An 18,663-nucleotide genomic window follows, 5' to 3' on the forward strand; every position below is an offset into this window, starting at 1 on the left:
AGATTTTAACTAGTGCAGACAAAGCAACAGGACAAACCTGAGTAAATAAGTGTCATATCCCCCCCCCCCCCGCCCAAAAACAGTGAATTCATTGTGAATTCACAAGAAAATTATAGTCTTACGACTCGCACAAACACTTATACAGTGCATATATGTGTGTGTCCTAAATCACTCATGCAGCAGCAGAGCCTTAAGGGGCAATTTGGGGTTCAGTATCTTGGACTCACATGAGAAGAATCTGGAATGAAATTTCTGTGGGAGTAATAACCACACAGAGAATGAGAGGACTCACAGGTTGTTGGATGCACGTTAATAACTCTCTACAGGCGTGCATTGAGAAAATGAAAAAATTGATTTACCATTACTTTCTACTGTAGACTTTAACCAGAAATGTATTCAATCAAATCACATTTTTACATTAACTCTTAACTCTACACAGGCCAGTTAGAATTCATTCATTAGTTATTGCTATGTGTATTTCAATGCAAGAAAAGAATGTGAATGATAATAATACCATGTCAGCCACATGAAAATGAACATTGACAAGACTGAACTACTTTGGGAGTCACCGCAAATCAATTTGGTTCTCCCTTGTTGGTGCACAGGCTTGTCCACCCCTCTTGGCATAGAAATCAACAAAGTCACTCTGTCCGACCTCCAGAACTTTATCAGACAGCTGCTTGAAATATATATGTGAATGACTCTAAGGGAATAATGGTTTAACAATTATAAGATTCATTATTAACAATATGCAGCAAGGGTTATTTATAAATCATTTGAATAAAGGCCTTATATATGGCCCAACTGCTCATGCTCCCCCCCCCCCCCCCCTTTAGTTGCAAATAGTTTCAGTCAGACCCAAGTACCAGCTAGAATTTAAATTACTAACTAAACCAGTTGCTTCTGCCCCTCCACCACCCTAGCATCCACCTGTATGCTCCAACTGGAGGGTTACAAGTATTTGCTCAACATTCCAATCCTTCCTAAGCAATTATATGGGGGAGTGATTAAGTTGGTGCCTAGATGCCAAAGACTAAACCTGTTCTGCTGCCATGAACTTTCGACTGTGAGTTGTCTGAAGCGACTATGTTTAAGGACCAAAAGAGGTGTGGTCTTGTAAAGGTCTTAAATAGGGTGGAGGGTTCTGAGGAGAAGAGGCAGAGAGCAAGAAAACTGAGCACGGAGAGGAAAAATCTGTTAGTTCTTCTGGCCCGGATCCACTGAGTGACCATGGCTGAGTACAAGCTTCAGGTGTCAACAGGTGACATGCCAAGTGCAGGAACATGGGATCACGTTTCTGTCACTTTAATTGGAAGTGAGGGAGAGAGTGAGAAAACTGATCTGGACAACTTTGGTAAAGACTTCTGCACCGGGAAAGTAAGTTAAATCAACCTGCACGACACTCTAATATGTATAATCAAATTAAAGGATCGTACATTCACAAGCTGACAAGGCCTTTCCTGTCAGGGCTCCCACTCTCTGGATCAATATCCATAAGGTGGTCAGTCCAACAAACTCCTTATACTCTTTTAAATCTCTCATAAAGGCCCATTTCTGCTGGTACGCTTTCTCCATGGTTCAGATTTTTATGTTTATTTTAATCCTTCTATATATTTTTATCAAAGTTTGCTCAACAGCAACTTTTCAGTTAAGATGAGCAGATCTCTGCCAGAACAAATTTATTTAGTTTTTGTAGATCACATTTATGGGCAGTGTTTCAGCAAATTTCAACCACTTGTTTTGAGGTTAATTCAAGGTTTGGTGTTTGTCCCACTTTCACTAGCCAGCTGCCATGTTTGTCTATCTCTGTGAGTCTGATAACATCAAACCCAACCCTTTTCAACAGATGTTGCACTTACTTCACTGTTTATATTTACATTAACTCTTACTTCCAGACCGGGACCTACACGGTGAAAACCAGTTCATCTCTTGGGAAACTTCTGCTGGTCAAGGTGGAGAAGGATCCCCGTCTCTTTTTCCAAGAAGACGAGTGGTACTGCTCCACCATAGAAGTGACGACTCCAGAGGGAGACGCCATTCTCTTCCCCTGTCACAGATGGATTTCCAGGGGAGAGTATGTGGAGCTGAGAGGAGGAAGAGGTTTGATATTATATCATCATTCATTTTCAGATATTTTTTTATTAAACAATGGATATTTTTGGGGGATAAGAAATCTTTAATTTTTTTTAAAGGTGACATTTGACTGCTGTAACATTCTTTTTACTTCTCAGCCATGAAGTTTTTAGAGGACGACCATCCCCTGTTGATTGAGCACCGGAAAAAAGAGCTGACACTTCAAAAGAGCTTGTACCAGTAAGTGTGCAGCACAGCACGTCCTGTACCTAAAGATCCAGGTATGTCCGCTTAGAGACAATTTACTTTAATGTAACTTTGTTCCTTTGTTTTTTTCAGGTGGAAGCCTCTCGCTGAAGGACTACTCCACACAAGCAGTTTTGAAAATGCGTCTGAGCTACCAGCTGAAATCCGCTTCTCTCAGGCCAAAACGGACGAAATTAAAGACAAAACCAAACAACTGTGGGTCGACTGTAGATAAAGATTTACAATACAAACTGGTTCAAATATACTCACACTTTCTTTGTCTCTTTCCCTTTTCCCTTGTCTTAATTAAGTGGAAGGAAATTCCACTTTAAGGGAATGGTTGGATCCACCGAAAAATGGAAAGATCTCGATGACATGAAAAGACTCTTTAACTTCCAAAAGACACCAATGTCAGGTATTTCCTGTTTTCCAGTACTGCAGATTAGATCATAGACTTCCTCGACAGAACTGCTTGTCCTCTCTGGTTTCACAAATCAGGTTTGGCTGTGGCTCAGCAGGTTGAGGTTGTCTTACTAACCAGAAGTTTGGTGGTCTGATACCTGGTGTCTGGTGTCTGTGAATGTGACTGGAGAACCGCTGTAGATATACAGTAACAAGTGGCTACATGTTAGGATGTGGGACACACACAGAATTATCAGTTCAAAAGTGATCTAACAGAAATTGGTAGATTGGTAATCATTTAAATCTCCAAAACTGATTATTATACAGCTTATATATGGACTCATTGCTGTAAACAACACATGTGAATTGAATAAGCCAACCTCCAAAGTTAAAACAATCATTCATATGTTAATATATATAGGATAAATGTTTCCAACATGCTGCTCAATATCATGGAAACAATGCACCTAAGATGTGACCAACATTTATTCTATTAAAAGTTTTAATTAGTTTTTTTTTAAACTTTACAATAAACTGAAAAAAGACAATTGGTTACAGTATATATGTATATGTAATATTGTAATAGTTATCGAGAATTACATAGTTGAAATTGTTTAGTTAACACCTAACTACAGTTTATTTTCCTACAAACACATGCATCCTTCCATATCCCTTGTTATGGTTGGTGCATCATAAAATTCAACAAGGAAATCTATTGAAATCAGCTGATAATGTTGAACCCATTTTATTCCTTTTCGTTCGACATTTTTTATGACTAGGATCATGTTGTACATCATACCTGAGCAGATAAAACCTTTTATCTCTGTTTCTTTTTATTCAGAGTACGTTGCAGAGCACTGGAAGGAGGATGACTTTTACGGATACCAGTTTCTGAACGGAATCAACCCCACTTTGATCAAGCGCTGTTCAGAGCTTCCCCGAAACTTCCCTGTCACAGAGGAGATGGTGAAGCCGTTCCTGGCTGAGGGCAGCAGTCTGATGAGGGAAATTGGGGTAAGAAGAAGAGGGAATAAAATAATATTGACTCATCCTCAATCCTTGAATCATTGATTCAGATTGAAAACAGCAATTTAACATTTGAAGATTACTGTCAAAGTGATGCAATTTCTCTTTGAGCAACACTGACAGACAAATGCATGTTTTTATAACAAGCAGAGACAACAAACAACATTCAATTAAAAATTTTAGCGACAATTCATTGAAAACTCTGCCTCACCAGTGGTGACAAAGCCCAAAAGGACAGCACACATCACACCTATATAAAAAAATACTGGTATTGAAAAATACTTTAAAAAAGTATATAGAATGTGTAATACTGTTACTGGTATAGAGAGTTTAAAGTTGACTGGGTCACAGACCTCCTGGTGAGCACATTTAAACACAGGGATCCAATAACCATTTAACCCTTTACTAAGGGCACAATAGGTAGATGGATGAATGGATGATTTTTCTGTATGACAAACATTAATTAATCAACACTAACAAAATTATAAAATATATAAAATATACATTAAGTTGCTTAAATATGTGAAACATCTACAAAACCAACAAAGCATCTGAAATACATGTGGGTTTTGAAGCTAGGGGGAAGACCTAGTGTTTTATAATTTATGGTTTAATTAAACTTATATTTAATTCTTAACTTTGTTTGATTGTTATCTTTTCCCTTACTGATTGCTTTGGTATGCATTAGTTTAGTTTTCAGTTTAGATTTAAGGTTGATTGATCCATTGATTAATTACAAATCTGTGTTGGGTCTTGATTCCTTCCCATACAGAAAGGCAATATATTCCTCTATGACCAAAAGAAGCTCGATGGAATCCCCACTTATGTCTACAATGGAAAATCTCTGACTGTGACTTCTGGTCTCTGTTTGTTCTACTTGAACCCACAAAGCAAACTGATGCCAATTGCAATACAGGTATATTTACATCAAAATCAAGTATCGTCATTGAATAACATTATTTTCCAATTTACGATTTTTCTTTGATTGTTTCCAAAGTCCTGTTTCACTCTTCAAACTATTAAATGTTAATATTTTTCATCACATTCCAGCTGCGTCAACAGCCCTCCGAGAAGAATCCCATCTTTCTGCCCAGTGACCTGGAGACCGACTGGCTTCTGGCCAAGATGTTTATCAAAAACGCAGATACACTGGATCATGAAGCCGTCCATCACCTCATGAATACTCACTTCATGGGAGAGGTCTACACTGTCGCCACTCTGCGCTGCTTCCCTGTGATTCATCCCCTCTACAAGGTATGACGACACAGCAGAGATCACTCTGCTCGTACCTGTGCTTTTCTTTTGGATCTGAACTAATGTTTGACTGGTATTTAAGGTTTTTGCTCATGAGTTGAGTGAAACCTGTTTTGATAAACACAGCCAGGATGTGTTGCTGTTTATTTCCCTGTTTGTTATAAATATATCACACAAAAACTATCGAACATATTTAGTTGATGGTAAAGGATATGCTATGGGTCAGTGAAGAACCCATTTTTGTAGTAGATTCTGTGCCATTCTGGCTTTAATAAGCTTCTTAACTTGTCTTTCTCTTCAGCTGTTGATTCCACACTGTAAGTCCACTCTCGACATAAACATTAGAGGCCGTGTCGGTCTAATGGGACCTGATGGGATCTTTAAAACAGTAAGGCTCTTTCACTTATAAATAATACAAAGCCGGACTATTCTATTCATCTTGATTTACAACGTTATATTTGTCTAATAGAAAATATTTCTGGATAATTTATTATTAGAGTACAGCTGGAATTGAGGGGATGATAGAGATCATGAGGAGGTCCCTCCGTGAAATGACCTACAGCTCCGTCTGTCTGCCAGAGAACATCGCTGCACGAGGACTGGAGTCAATCCCCAACTACTACTACAGAGATGATGGATTGAAGCTGTGGTCCATCATCAACAGGTAACTTCAAATTTAGGTTATAGATATTGCAGATATCCTCACTGATCTGTTCTACAATCAGTTGCTCGCTTCAGTAAAGAAGTGGTGCAGCATGTAGGAGACAGGAATTAATGTAATTAATACTGAGATTTTTTTTTTTTTTCATGTTTGTATTAGAAATGTCATCAAAGCAACCACTAGCTGGCGGTGAATCCTGTGGAAGAAATGTTACGTACTTTGCACTAGGTGGCTGGTCTGAGAAACTCCAGGTGTCGTTTGAGATGCTTTGGCCTCACTTTTGGGGAGCTGTCATAATGTCCATGTTTAATTTCAGTCTGTGGGTTTTGATAGGGACTTTTTTTTTTCACATTCTTCCACATAATTACTCACAATCCCATTGTTTTGTGTTAACCAGCTTTGTGAGGGCAGCAGTGGAGTACTACTATCCCTCAGACGCTGACGTCTCTAAAGACACAGAGCTGCAGGATTGGATCTGTGAGATATTCATCTACGGTCTCTTGAGAAACTATGGCTCAGGTATTTAACCCATGTTCTGTATACAACATATAGTCCAATGTCCAAATTGTGAATGCCAATCATCAAATAATGATGGTGGTGCCGCCGACAGGATTCCCATCTTCCTTTCATTCCATTGAGGAATTGATAAGATTCATCACCGTGGTCATCTTCACAGTGTCGGTTCAACACGCAGCAGTCAATAATGGACAGGTGAGGCAAAAGTGAAAATGTTAGGACACTGGAATATGTATTGAGGTTTGTTTTCACCTTTCAAATATATGGGACGTTGGGCAGATGTGTAATCTGCTTCTTCCACCATGAGGTTTCATTTCCTACATTTACATTACTTTTTGTAACTTTTAATGAGATTCAGTCGATTCAATTATTTCAAATATCAAATTTGCCACAACCTAACTACAGGAAATAAGATAATAAATAAATACAAAAATGTTTAATCATATATTACATGTTTGTTGAAACTTCTCTCATCATCTAGTTTGACTTCTACTACTGGACACCGAATGCTGCATTGCTATTGCGCAAACCTCCTCCAACCACCAAGGGGCAGTCAAGCATGGAGACAATTATGGAGACCCTCCCGAATGTTGGAGAGACTGTTGCCATATCCGTGTTGATAAATCAACTTTCAGGGAAATACAGTGATGTTGTACGTTTTATTTAAATATTAATGCACTTATTAATTCATACTTGTATAATTTAATAAGAATTTGTCATTTTTTCCACAACGATAAACTCTGCTAATGTAATATTTCTGTCTCAACTTTGTCCTTGGCAGGTTTCTTTGGGTCAATATCCTGAGAAAAGATTTGACGAGCCTGAGCTTACACAGTTGATTCTGGATTTTCAAGCGGAGTTGTCATATCTCGGCGAAGAAATCGAGAAGAGAAACTCGCAGCTTGAACTGCCCTACGATTACCTGCTCCCTTCTCGCATTGAGAACAGCGTGTCTATTTGAGGATGTCAGAGAAATCAATTCTGTATCTTTAACTGATTGTATTTCATCCTGGGAGGTGTTTTTGTTGTGGGTAGTTTGTGCATGATTTGCTAAAAATATTTGTGTTATGTGGGCCTGTGGTGTGGTTGTTACGCAACAACTTAATTGATGAACGTAGGAAATAATTCCTTATTTGGCGGCGTCTCACTGCTGGGACCTTGACAAACAGTGTGTATTCACTTATTCGGTTATGTTTTCTTTCAACTGCAACAGAGACCGGACACAGTAGATAGACAGATGTTGATTTTATGTAATTTTTTCATGTTATGTTTTCTGAAACACCTCTGTGTATAAGTACTGGCTTTTTTGGACTTTGGGGCAGTTCCACTTTGAGCACCTGTGCTTGTTTTGTAACCTCTGCAGAGCTTCCTATTAAAAAGACTCAAAGGCAACTCCAGTTTAGTTTTATAACATCATGCATGATTTATCAATTTCATGTCCATCAGAAGTAAAGTGCATGACTGATGCACCAGCTGAAACCATTATATTAGGAATCATTAACAAAGGACATATTGTAATGTGTTAGGAAACTTTGCGACAGTGCAGACATGTTGGGGAGAGCGTGGCCTAGGGGATAGAGCGAGTGCTCTGCAACAAGAAGGTTGCCGGTTCGAATCCCACTCTATCCCATCTGCATGCCTAAGTGTCCTTGGCAAGATACTGAACCCCTAGATGGCCCCTCATAAAAAAATGATGAGTGTTCTAAAAATGTAAGTCGCTTTGGATAAAAGCGTCATCTAAATGTCATGTAATGTAATGTTGGGTAAAGGGGAGACATGTTGGGCAAAGTGACAACATGTTGTGAAAAGTGAGGACATTTTGGGGAAGATGACATTTTGGGTTAAGTGAGGACACCTTGGGTAAAGTGAGGTAATTTTGTGGACGTGAGGACATTTTGGTTAGGATAAGGGGCCAGGAAATACCACTATACCAATCTGTGTCCTCACTAAGATAGAATTACAAACATTTGTGTGTGTTATATTTAGATGACACCAAACACTATCGACTCCGCTGAGTACTAACCGCGCTATAATCTAACAGGGGCTATAATAACGTGCCGTGCCGTGTTAAACAGCCGTGACCATGATAATCAGATCGGGGTCATTCTCGCTCCGGACAGTGCGGATGTGCAGCTCTTGGTCCTGGGCTCTTGTGAGGAGATTGGTCAGTGGGACCCGGACAGAGCGGTGCACATGAAGCCCGGACACTAGCTTCAATTCAGCAACCTGACCCTTTGACTTCACTTCACATCTACTTTTAAATATTAGTGGAGTTTTTTTGTAAAAGTAACTCTTCGATGTATCAAATATTTCATTGCATGTAAAAAATTCTACATGCAAAATTATAAAAATATTATTCAGGAAAATATTAGTACATTATTATTGAATCTATTGAGGAAAGTAGATCTAGACACTGTTGTACAAACAAATTTGCAGTGCAAGAGGAAATGTGGTGAGCGCTATGTGATACTGGATATAATATATTTATATAAATGGTAAATGGTTTTGTATTTATATAGTGCTTTTCTAGTCTTGATGACCACTCAAGTGCTTTACAGTACAGTTTTACATTCACCCATTCACACAGTGCATCTATTCGCAGCACTTTGTTATTTAATGGGGGGTCATGCAGTGTTCAGCAGCTTGCCAAAGGATCCTTGCATGCAGATCGGTCAGAAAAAATTATCTATTCATTCAAACCACTATTCTTAAGTTCATTGTGAATTCACAAGCAAACCTTTTTTTTTTTCCTTATTCAAAGCAAAAATGGATACGGCTTTGTATTTATATAACACTCAAACCCTGTTTTACAATATAGTCTTACCACTCGCACTAACACTCATACAGCGGCACAGCGGCATTAACTCTTAACTCTCCTCAGGCCAGTTAGAATTTATGGATTATTTATGTGTATTTCAATGCAAGAAAGAACGTGAATCATAATATTATCAGGTTAGCCAACCGAAAATTAACATTGACAAGTCTGAACTACTTTTCCTTCCAGGGAAAGGCTCTCCCGCCCGCAACCTGACAATTATCTTGACAACACCGTGGTAGCCCCCACCAAGGCTGCTTGGAACATGGGTGTGACTCTTGCACATACACACACATATTCGCCTCGTTCCTGGTAAATATGCGCGACATGCAAAACACTGTACAGGGAGCAACTGCAGAGGGGCTTTAGAGCTGCGGATTGCCGACCCCTGGCTCCGGCAAAATAACGATTTGTTTTACTTTTCCACCGTTAAAGAGATGTCGGACGTCAAAACGTCAGTTCGGCTATAACATCAGTTCCTCCTCACATTTCCCCCTCCTGGTCATGCGCCCCACCTGTTTTGCCTCCGAAACAGTTTGAGAATCACTGCTGTAGATAGATGCTGTACAACATCAGGAGAATACTTCCCCTTCTCACTCAGAAGGTGGAGCAGATTCTTGTTGTTCTGGGTTTGTACTCTCATGGTTGAATGCACTTATTTCAAGTCACTTTGGATAAAAAAGTGTCAGCTAAATGAAATGTGATATTAGGTTAGTCTGCCAGTTCCCAGCATAACAAAACCTGTTATTATCAGTACCAGGAAGAACGTTGCAGCGCAGAAGGCAAATAAGGTCATTAGCTGAGGCCCTGAACTGATTAAACTCAGAGAATGGCTGATTACACAATACATAACAGTTGTGTAGGGTCCCCATGCAGGTCTCTTTAAGTCCCTAAAGTTTCTGGAAACACCCCTGTTAAAGGTCACATCTCACCCTATCAGAGGAGTTCGGTCTTTGAGTACAAAGTCAGTTTGGGTTAAATTAACAAATGTAAACAGATGTACACTAGTGCAGACAACGCAACAGGACAAACCTGAGCAAATACGTGTCATATCCTGATGTAAAGGACTTCAAGCTGACAAAAAAAACAGCGCTGCTCCAATCATGTGACATACATCATGTGAAACACCTCACTCTCGACAATCATCTATAAGAAACACCCACCTTATCGGGTGGTCTATTTAAGCAGAGAGAAATTTCCCATCATCCCCTTTGCTCGCACTGCTGCTACAGTATTGCCACCAGTTGCTTCTGCCCCACCACCACCCTAGCATCCACCTATAGGCTCCAACAGGGTTCCAAGTATTTGCTCATCACTCCCATCCTTCCTGTGTAATCTTTTGAGTGAGTGATTAAGTTGGAGCCTAGATGCCAAACATTAAACCTGTTCTGTTGCAATAATCGTCCGATCGTGAGTTATATAACTGAACTTTTTTTAATGTCCAAAAGAGGTGTGGTCTTGTAAAGGTCTTAAATATAGGGTGGAGGGTTGTGAGGAGAAGAGGCAGAGATCAAGATAACAGATTACGGAGAGGAAAAATCTGGACCTGATATTTTGCTTGTTTTTCTGGACCGGATCCACTGAGTGACCATGGCTGAGTACAAGCTTCAGGTGTCAACAGGTGACATGCCAAGTGCAGGAACATGGGATCACGTTTCTGTCACTCTAATTGGAAGTGAGGGAGAGAGTGAGAAAACTGATCTGGACAACTTTGGTAAAGACTTCTGCCCCGGGAAAGTAAGTTAAATCAACCTGCACGACACTCTAATATGTATAATCAAATTAAAGGATCGTACATTCACAAGCTGACAAGGCCTTTCCTGTCAGGGCTGCCACTCTCTGGATCAATATCCTTAAGGTGGTCAGTCCAACAAACTCCTTATACTCTTTTAAATCTCTCATAAAGGCCCGTTTCTGCTGGTACGCTTTCTTCCTGGTTCAGATTTTGATGTTTATTTTAATCCTTCTATATATTTTTTTAATAGTTTCTGCTTAATCAAAGTTTGATCAACAGCAACTTTTCAGTTAAGAAGAGCAGATCTCTGCCAGAACAAATTTATTTAGTTTTTGTAGATCACATTTATGGGCAGTGTTTCAGCAAATTTCAACCACTTGTTTTGAAGTTAATTCAAGGTGTGGTGTTTGTCCCACTTTCACTAGCCAGCTGCCATGTTTGTCTATCTCTGTGAGTCTGATAACATCAAACCCAACCCTTTTCAACAGATGTTGCTCTTACTTCACTGTTTATATTTAAATTAACTCTTACTTCCAGACCGGGACCTACACGGTGAAAACCAGTTCATCTCTTGGGAAACTTCTGCTGGTCAAGGTGGAGAAGGATCCCCTTCTCTTTTTCCAAGAAGACGAGTGGTACTGCTCCACCATAGAAGTGACGACTCCAGAGGGAGACGCCATTCTCTTCCCCTGTCACAGATGGATCTCCAGGGGAGAGTATGTGGAGCTGAGAGGAGGGAGAGGTTTGATATTATATCATTATTAATTTTCAGATCTTTTTTTATTAAATAATGGATATTTTTGGGGGATAAGAAATCATCAATTTTTTTTAAAGGTGACATTTGACTGCTGTAACATTCTTTCACTTCTCAGCCATGAAGTTTTTAGAGGACGACCATCCCCTGTTGATTGAGCACCGGAAAAAAGAGCTGACACTTCAAAAGAGCTTGTACCAGTAAGTGTGCAGCACAGCACGTCCTGTACCTAAAGATCCAGGTATGTCCACTTAGAGACAATTTACTTTAATGTAACTTTGTTCCTTTGTTTTTTTCAGGTGGAAGCCTCTCGCTGAAGGACTACTCCACATAAGTAGTTTTGAAAATGCGTCTGAGCTACCAGCTGAAATCCGCTTCTCTCAGTCAAAAACGGACGAAATGAAAGATGCAAACAAACAACTGTGGGTCGACTGTAGATACAGATTTACAATACAAACTGGTTCAAATATACTCACACTTTCTTTGTCTCTTTCCCTTTTCCCTTGTCTTAATTAAGTGGAAGGAAATTCCACTTTAAGGGAATGGTTGGATCCACCGAAAAATGGAAAGATCTCGACGACATGAAAAGACTCTTTAACTTCAAAAAGACACCAATGTCAGGTATTTCCTGTTTTCCAGTACTGCAGATTAGATCATAGACTTCCTCGACAGAACTGCTTGTCCTCTCTGGTTTCACAAATCAGGTTTGGCTGTGGCTCAGCAGGTTGAGGTTGTCTTACTAACCAGAAGTTTGGTGGTCTGATACCTGGTGTCTGGTGGCTGTGAATGTGACTGGAGAACCGCTGTAGATATACAGTAACAAGTGGCTACATGTTAGGATGTGGGACACACACAGAATTATCAGTTCAAAAGTGATCTAACAGAAATTGGTAGATTGGTAATCACTTAAATCTCCAAAGCTGACTATTATACAGCTTATATATGGACTCATTGCTGTAAACAACACATGTGAATTGAATAAGCCAACCTCCAAAGTTAAAACAATCATTCATATGTTATAATATATAGGATAAATGTTTCCAACATGCTGCTCAATATCATGGAAAACAATGCACCCACGATGTGACCAACATTTATTCTATTAAAAGTTTTAATTCGTTTTTTTTTAAACTTTACAATAAACTGAAAAAAGACAATTGGATACAGTATATATGTATGTGTAATATTGTAATAGTTATCGAGAATTACATAGTTGAAATTGTTTAGTTAACACCTAACTACAGTTTATTTTCCTACAGGCACATGCATCCTTTCATATCCCTTGTTATGGTTGGTGCATCTTAAAATTCAACATGGAAATCTATTGAAATCAGCTGATAATGTTGAACCCATTTTATTCCTTTTCGTTAATTAAAAACTTATCTTTATGGTTTTTATAGAAATTAAAAAATACATAAATTTTTTATGACTAGGATCATGTTGTACATCAAACCTGAGCAGATAAAACCTTTTATCTCTGTTTCTTTTTATTCAGAGTACGTTGCAGAGCACTGGAAGGAGGATGACTTTTACGGATACCAGTTTCTGAACGGAATCAACCCCACTTTGATCAAGCGCTGTTCAGAGCTTCCCCGAAACTTCCCTGTCACAGAGGAGATGGTGAAGCCCTTCCTGGCTGAGGGCAACAGTCTGATGAGGGAAATTGGGGTAAGAAAGAAGAGGGAATAAGATAATATTGTCTCATCCTCAATCCTTGAATCATTGATTCAGATTGAAAACAACAATTTAACATTTGAAAATTACTGTCAAAGTGATGCAAATTGTCTTTGAGCAACACTGACAGACAAATGCATGTCTTTATAACAAGCAGAGACAACAAACAACATTCAATACAATTTTTTAGCGACAATTCATTGAAAACTCTGCCTCACCAGTGGTGACCAAGCCCAAAAGGACAGCACACATCACACCTATATCAAAAAATACTGGTATTGAAAAAAAGTATATAGAATGTGTAATACTGTTACTGGTATAGAGAGTTTAAAGTTGACTGGGTCACATACCTCCTGGTGAGCACATTTAAACACAGGGATCCAATAACCATTTAACCCTTTACTAAGGGCACAATAGGTAGATGGATGAATGGATGATTTTTCCGATGACAAACATTAGTTAATTAACACTAACAAAATTATAAAATATACATTAAGTTGCTTAAATATGTGAAACATCTACAAAACCACCAAAGCATCTCAAATTCATGTGGTTTTTGAAGCTAGGGGGAAGACCTAGTGTTTTATAATTCATGGTTTAAATAAACATATATTTAATTCTTAACTTTGTTTGATTGTTATCTTTTCCCTTACTGATTGCTTTGGTATGCATTAGTTTAGTTTTAAGTTTAGATTTAAGGTTGATTGATCCATTGATTAATTATAAATCTGTATTGGGTCTTGATTCCTTCCCATACAGAAAGGCAATATATTCCTCTATGACCAAAAGAAGCTGGATGGAATCCCCACTTATGTCTACAATGGAGAATCTCTGACTGTGACTTCTGGTCTCTGTTTGTTCTACTTGAACCCACAAAACAAACTGATGCCAATTGCAATACAGGTATATTTACATCAAAATCAAGTATTGTCATTGAATAACATTATTTTCCAATTTACGATTTTTCTTTGATTGTTTCAAAAGTCCTGTTTCACTCTGCAAACTATTTAATGTTAATATTTTTCATCACATTACAGCTGCATCAACAGACCTCAGAGAAGAATCCCATCTTTCTGCCCAGTGATCTGGAGACCGACTGGCTGCTGGCCAAGATGTTTATTAAAAACGCAGATATGCTAGATCATGAAGCCGTCCATCACCTCATGAATACTCACTTCATGGGAGAGGTCTACACTGTGGCCACTCTGCGCTGCTTCCCTGTGATTCATCCCCTCTACAAGGTACGACGACACAGCAGAGTTCACTCTGCTCGTACCTGTGTTTTTCTTTTGGATCTGAACTGATGTTTGACTGGTATTTAAGGTTTTTGTTCATGAGTTGAGTGAAACCTGTTTTGATGAACACAGCCAGGATGTGTTGCTGTTTATTTCCCTGTTTGTTATAAATATATCACACAAAAACTATCGAACATATTTAGTTGGTGGTAAAGGATATGCTATGGGTCAGTGAAGAACCCATTTTTGTAGTAGATTCTGTGCCATTCTGGCTTTAATAAGCTTCTTAACTTGTCTTTCTCTTCAGCTGTTGATTCCACACTGTAAGTCCACTCTCGACATAAACATTAGAGGCCGTGTCGGTCTAATGGGACCTGATGGGATCTTTAAAACAGTAAGGCTCTTTCACTTATAAATAATACAAAGCCGGACTATTCTATTCATCTTGATTTACAACGTTATATTTGTCTAATAGCAAATATTTCTGGATAATTTATTATTAGAGTACAGCTGGACTTGAGGGGATGATAGAGATCATGAGGAGGTCCCTCCGTGAAATGACCTACAGCTCCGTCTGTCTGCCAGAGAACATCGCTGCACGAGGACTGGAGTCAATCCCCAACTACTACTACAGAGATGATGGATTGAAGCTGTGGTCCATCATCAACAGGTAACTTCAAATTTAGGTAATAAATATTGCAGATGTCCTCAGTGATCTGTTTTACAATCAACAGCTTGTCTCCAGTAAAGAAGTGGTGCAGCATGTAGGAGACAGGAATTAATGTATTTACATTATGCTGAGATTAGTTTTTTTAATTTTTGTATTGGAAATGTCATCAAAGCCACCACTAGCTGGCGGTGAATCCTTTGGAAGAAATGTTAAATACTTTGAACTAGGTGGCTGGTCTGATAAACTCCAGGTGTCGTTTGAGATGCTTTGGCCTCACTTTTGGGGAGCTGTCATAATGTCCATGTTTAATTTAAGTCTGTGGGTTTTGATAGGGACTTTTTTTTTTCACATTCTTCCACATAATTACTCACAATCCCATTGTTTTGTGTTAACCAGCTTTGTGAGGGCAGCAGTGGAGTACTACTATCTCTCAGACGCTGACGTCTCTAAAGACAGAGAGCTGCAGGATTGGATCTGTGAGATATTCACCTACGGCCTCTTGAGCAACAAAGCCTCAGGTATTTAACCCATGTTCTGTATACAACATATAGTCCAATGTCCAATGCAAATTGTGAATGCCAAACAATAACTAATGATGGTGGTGCCGCCGACAGGATTCCCATCTTCCTTTCATTCCATTGAGGAATTGATAAGATTCATCACCATGGTCATCTTCACAGTGTCGGTTCAACACGCAGCAGTCAATAATGGACAGGTGAGGCAAAAGTGAAAATGTTAGGACACTGGAATATGTATTGAGGTTTGTTTTCACCTTTCAAATATATGGGACGTTGGGCAGATGTGTAATCTGCTTCTTCCACCATGAGGTTTCATTTCCTACATTTACATCACTTTTTGTAACTTTTAATGAGATTCAGTCGATTCAATTATTTCAAATATCAAATTTGCCACAACCTAACTACAGGAAATAAGATAATAAATAAATACAAAAATGTTTAATTATATATTACATGTTTGTTGAAACTTCTCTCATCATCTAGTTTGACTTCTACTACTGGACACCGAATGCTGCATTGCTATTGCACAAACCTCCTCCAACCACCAAGGGGCAGTCTAGCATGGAGACAATTATGGAGACCCTCCCCAATGTTGGAGAGACTGTCGCCATATCCGTGTTGATAAATCAACTTTCAGGGAAATACAGTGATGTTGTACGTTTTATTTAAATATTAATGCATTAATTAATTCATACTTGTATAATTTAATACGAATTTGTAATTTTTTCCACCACAATGAACTCTGCTAATGAAATATTTCTGTCTCAACTTTGTCCTTGGCAGGTTCCTTTGGGTCAATATCCTGAGAAAAGATTTGACGAGCCTGAGCTTACACAGGTGATTCTGGAGTTTCAAGCGGAGTTGTCAAAACTCGGCGAAGAAATCGAGAAGAGAAACTCGCAGCTTGAACTGCCCTACGATTACCTGCTCCCTTCTCGCATTGAGAACAGCGTGTCTATTTGAGGATGTCAGAGAGATCAATTCTGTATCTTTAACAAATTGTATTTCATCCTGGGAGGTGTTTTTGTTGTGGGTATGTGTTGCATGACGTGATCAAATATTTGTGTTATGTGGGCCTGTGGTGTGGTTTTTACGCAACAACTTAATTGATGGACGTAGGAAATAATTCCTTATTTGGCGGCCTCTCACTGATGTGACCTTGACAAACAGTGTGTATTCACTTATTCTGTAATGTTTTCTTCCAACTGCAACAGAGACCGGACACAGTAGATAGATGTTGATTTTATGTAATTTTTCCGTGTTATGTTTTCTGAAACACCTCTGTGTATAAGTACTGGCTTTTTTTTTGACTTTGGGGCAGTTCCACTTTGAGGACCTGTGCTTGTTGTGTAACCTCTGCAGAGCTTCCTATTAAAAAGACTCAAAGGCAACTCCAGTCTGAGTATCTCATTATTTCAAATCTCAAGACGAATTTCCATCACACGCTCATACATGCAACCTCCCTTTAGTTTTATAACATGACATATCAATTTCTAGCCTGACCTTGTCAGACTCACAATTCTAGTCAGAATGTGAGTCTGAGACCGCTCCATTGGGCTGTGATTATGGGGCGTGTTTCAACTGAACAGGAAATAAAATTCCTCTTCACTCAATTGGATAGACCTACAACCAATCAGAGCAATGTAGTATGTGACGTATGCTAAGCAACGCATTGTCAGTTATTTACTAACGCCGGGTTCACATCGGACGCTTCAGCGCAGCGCCAAGCCTTAAATTACACTAATTTGACCAATTACATTATTAAATGTCCACCTCTGCCCATCCACTACAGCAACACAAGCAGTGATACAGATAAAGAGAGAGAGAGGGGGGGCTACGTTCTCCACATAGGCTTGAGTGGAGAATACGTAATTTACCCCCGACACCTGACATTTAACGGCGCAAACAGCGAAGTTCTTCAACATGGATGACATTAAATTAATAATTGAAGTGGAGAAGTACAGTGAGTTGTATGATTCTCGGAACATGTTGTATAAAGACAACACCAAGGAGGACACATGTTGGGACGCTGTTGCTTAATGTTGGAGCAACAAGTAAGTATATGCTTTTAATCTACTGGATCAACGGGTGATATTATTAGCGCTGCCCGGCGGTTCAGCGTCACTTCAGTGTCCGGCGTGAACAGCCAAGCGCCGGCGCAATAGGGATTAGCGCGGTGCTTTGGCGTCGCCTCCACTTTCTCTGTTCCTCTTTCAAAATGAATGCGCTGGTCGATGTCTTCTAAAACAGACTCAATGGCAGCATCTACATATCTGAGCTCTCCAGCGGCAGGCGTGTTTGTTGAAAACAAATTCAACCCAAGGGCACTTTGATGACGTGGTTGATTACGTTACTGTTGATCATCTGTCCATTATCGTATAAAGCCCGCCCTGACAATCTGATTGGCCCGGTCGGGCATAATTTCTCCTCAACGGAGCGACTCCAGACCGAACTTCTCGACCTAAAATGTTGTGGGCGGAGCTAAGTTTGTCTGGCATCCAGACATCAGGAGGAAAGTGCATGACTGATGCACATGCTGAAACCATTATGTTAGGAATCATTATAGTAGGACATATTGGGATGAGTGAGGAAACATTGCGACAGTGCAGACATGTTGTGTGAAGTGAAGACATTTTTGAGAAGATGACCTTTTGGGTTAAGTGATGACACCTTGGGTAAAGTGAGGGCATTTTGGGGACGTGAGGACATTTTGGTTAGGATAAGGGGCCAGGAAATGCACTATACCAATCTGTGTCCTCACTTAGATAGAATTACAAACATTTGTGTTTGTTATATTTAGATGACACCAAACACTATCGACTCCACTGAGTACTAACCGTGCTATAATCTAACAGGGGCTATAATACCGTGCCGTGCCGTGTTAAACAGCCGTGACCATGTTGTTCAGATTCGGGGTCATTCTCGCTTCAGACAGTCCGGACGTGCAGCTTGTGTGCGGTGCACATGAAGCCCGCACACAAGCCTCAATGACTTCACTGCACATCTACTTTTAAATATTAGTGGAGTTTTTAGTAAAAGTAACTCTTCGATGTATCGCAAAATTATAAAAATATTATTCAGGAA

The 18,663-nt window shown here is 39.4% G+C and overlaps 3 protein-coding genes across 3 annotated transcripts in view; all 3 read left to right on the forward strand.

Annotated features, from left to right (window-relative positions):
• The window catches only part of epm2a (EPM2A glucan phosphatase, laforin), a 36,082-nt gene that overhangs the window by 2,086 nt on the left and 15,333 nt on the right, over positions 1 to 18,663 (forward strand). The window lies entirely within an intron of this gene.
• Positions 855 to 7,570, forward strand: LOC133973276 (hydroperoxide isomerase ALOXE3-like). Its single transcript, XM_062411033.1, has 14 exons — positions 855 to 1,377; positions 1,896 to 2,100; positions 2,232 to 2,313; positions 2,413 to 2,535; positions 2,631 to 2,734; positions 3,563 to 3,735; positions 4,520 to 4,663; positions 4,798 to 5,001; positions 5,303 to 5,389; positions 5,499 to 5,665; positions 6,060 to 6,181; positions 6,273 to 6,373; positions 6,660 to 6,830; positions 6,960 to 7,570. The coding sequence occupies exons 1-14, from the start codon at positions 1,231 to 1,233 to the stop codon at positions 7,137 to 7,139; spliced, it is 2,010 nt and encodes a 669-aa protein (XP_062267017.1). The 5' UTR covers positions 855 to 1,230; the 3' UTR covers positions 7,140 to 7,570.
• On the forward strand, positions 10,436 to 16,934 carry LOC133973274 (hydroperoxide isomerase ALOXE3-like). Its single transcript, XM_062411030.1, has 14 exons — positions 10,436 to 10,730; positions 11,266 to 11,470; positions 11,601 to 11,682; positions 11,782 to 11,904; positions 12,000 to 12,103; positions 12,978 to 13,150; positions 13,916 to 14,059; positions 14,194 to 14,397; positions 14,699 to 14,785; positions 14,895 to 15,061; positions 15,458 to 15,579; positions 15,676 to 15,776; positions 16,063 to 16,233; positions 16,363 to 16,934. Exons 1-14 carry the CDS (start codon positions 10,584 to 10,586, stop codon positions 16,540 to 16,542), a joined length of 2,010 nt encoding a protein of 669 aa, XP_062267014.1. The 5' UTR covers positions 10,436 to 10,583; the 3' UTR covers positions 16,543 to 16,934.

This window comes from Platichthys flesus, chromosome 18 (assembly GCF_949316205.1).
Source record: "Platichthys flesus chromosome 18, fPlaFle2.1, whole genome shotgun sequence".
NCBI classification, from domain to species: Eukaryota; Metazoa; Chordata; class Actinopteri; order Pleuronectiformes; family Pleuronectidae; genus Platichthys; species Platichthys flesus.

Excerpts from the sequence above, each read along its gene's own strand:
- LOC133973276 (XM_062411033.1), top strand. The coding sequence starts at position 1,231 with ATGGCTGAGTACAAGCTTCAGGTGTCAACAGGTGACATGCCAAGTGCA. Across the intron at positions 5,002-5,302 it reads TGATTCATCCCCTCTACAAG|CTGTTGATTCCACACTGTAA; the intron begins GTATGACGACAC and ends CTTTCTCTTCAG. Across the intron at positions 5,390-5,498 it reads CTGATGGGATCTTTAAAACA|AGTACAGCTGGAATTGAGGG; the intron begins GTAAGGCTCTTT and ends ATTTATTATTAG.
- LOC133973274 (XM_062411030.1), top strand. The coding sequence starts at position 10,584 with ATGGCTGAGTACAAGCTTCAGGTGTCAACAGGTGACATGCCAAGTGCA. Across the intron at positions 10,731-11,265 it reads AAGACTTCTGCCCCGGGAAA|ACCGGGACCTACACGGTGAA; the intron begins GTAAGTTAAATC and ends TCTTACTTCCAG. Across the intron at positions 11,905-11,999 it reads AAAGATGCAAACAAACAACT|TGGAAGGAAATTCCACTTTA; the intron begins GTGGGTCGACTG and ends GTCTTAATTAAG.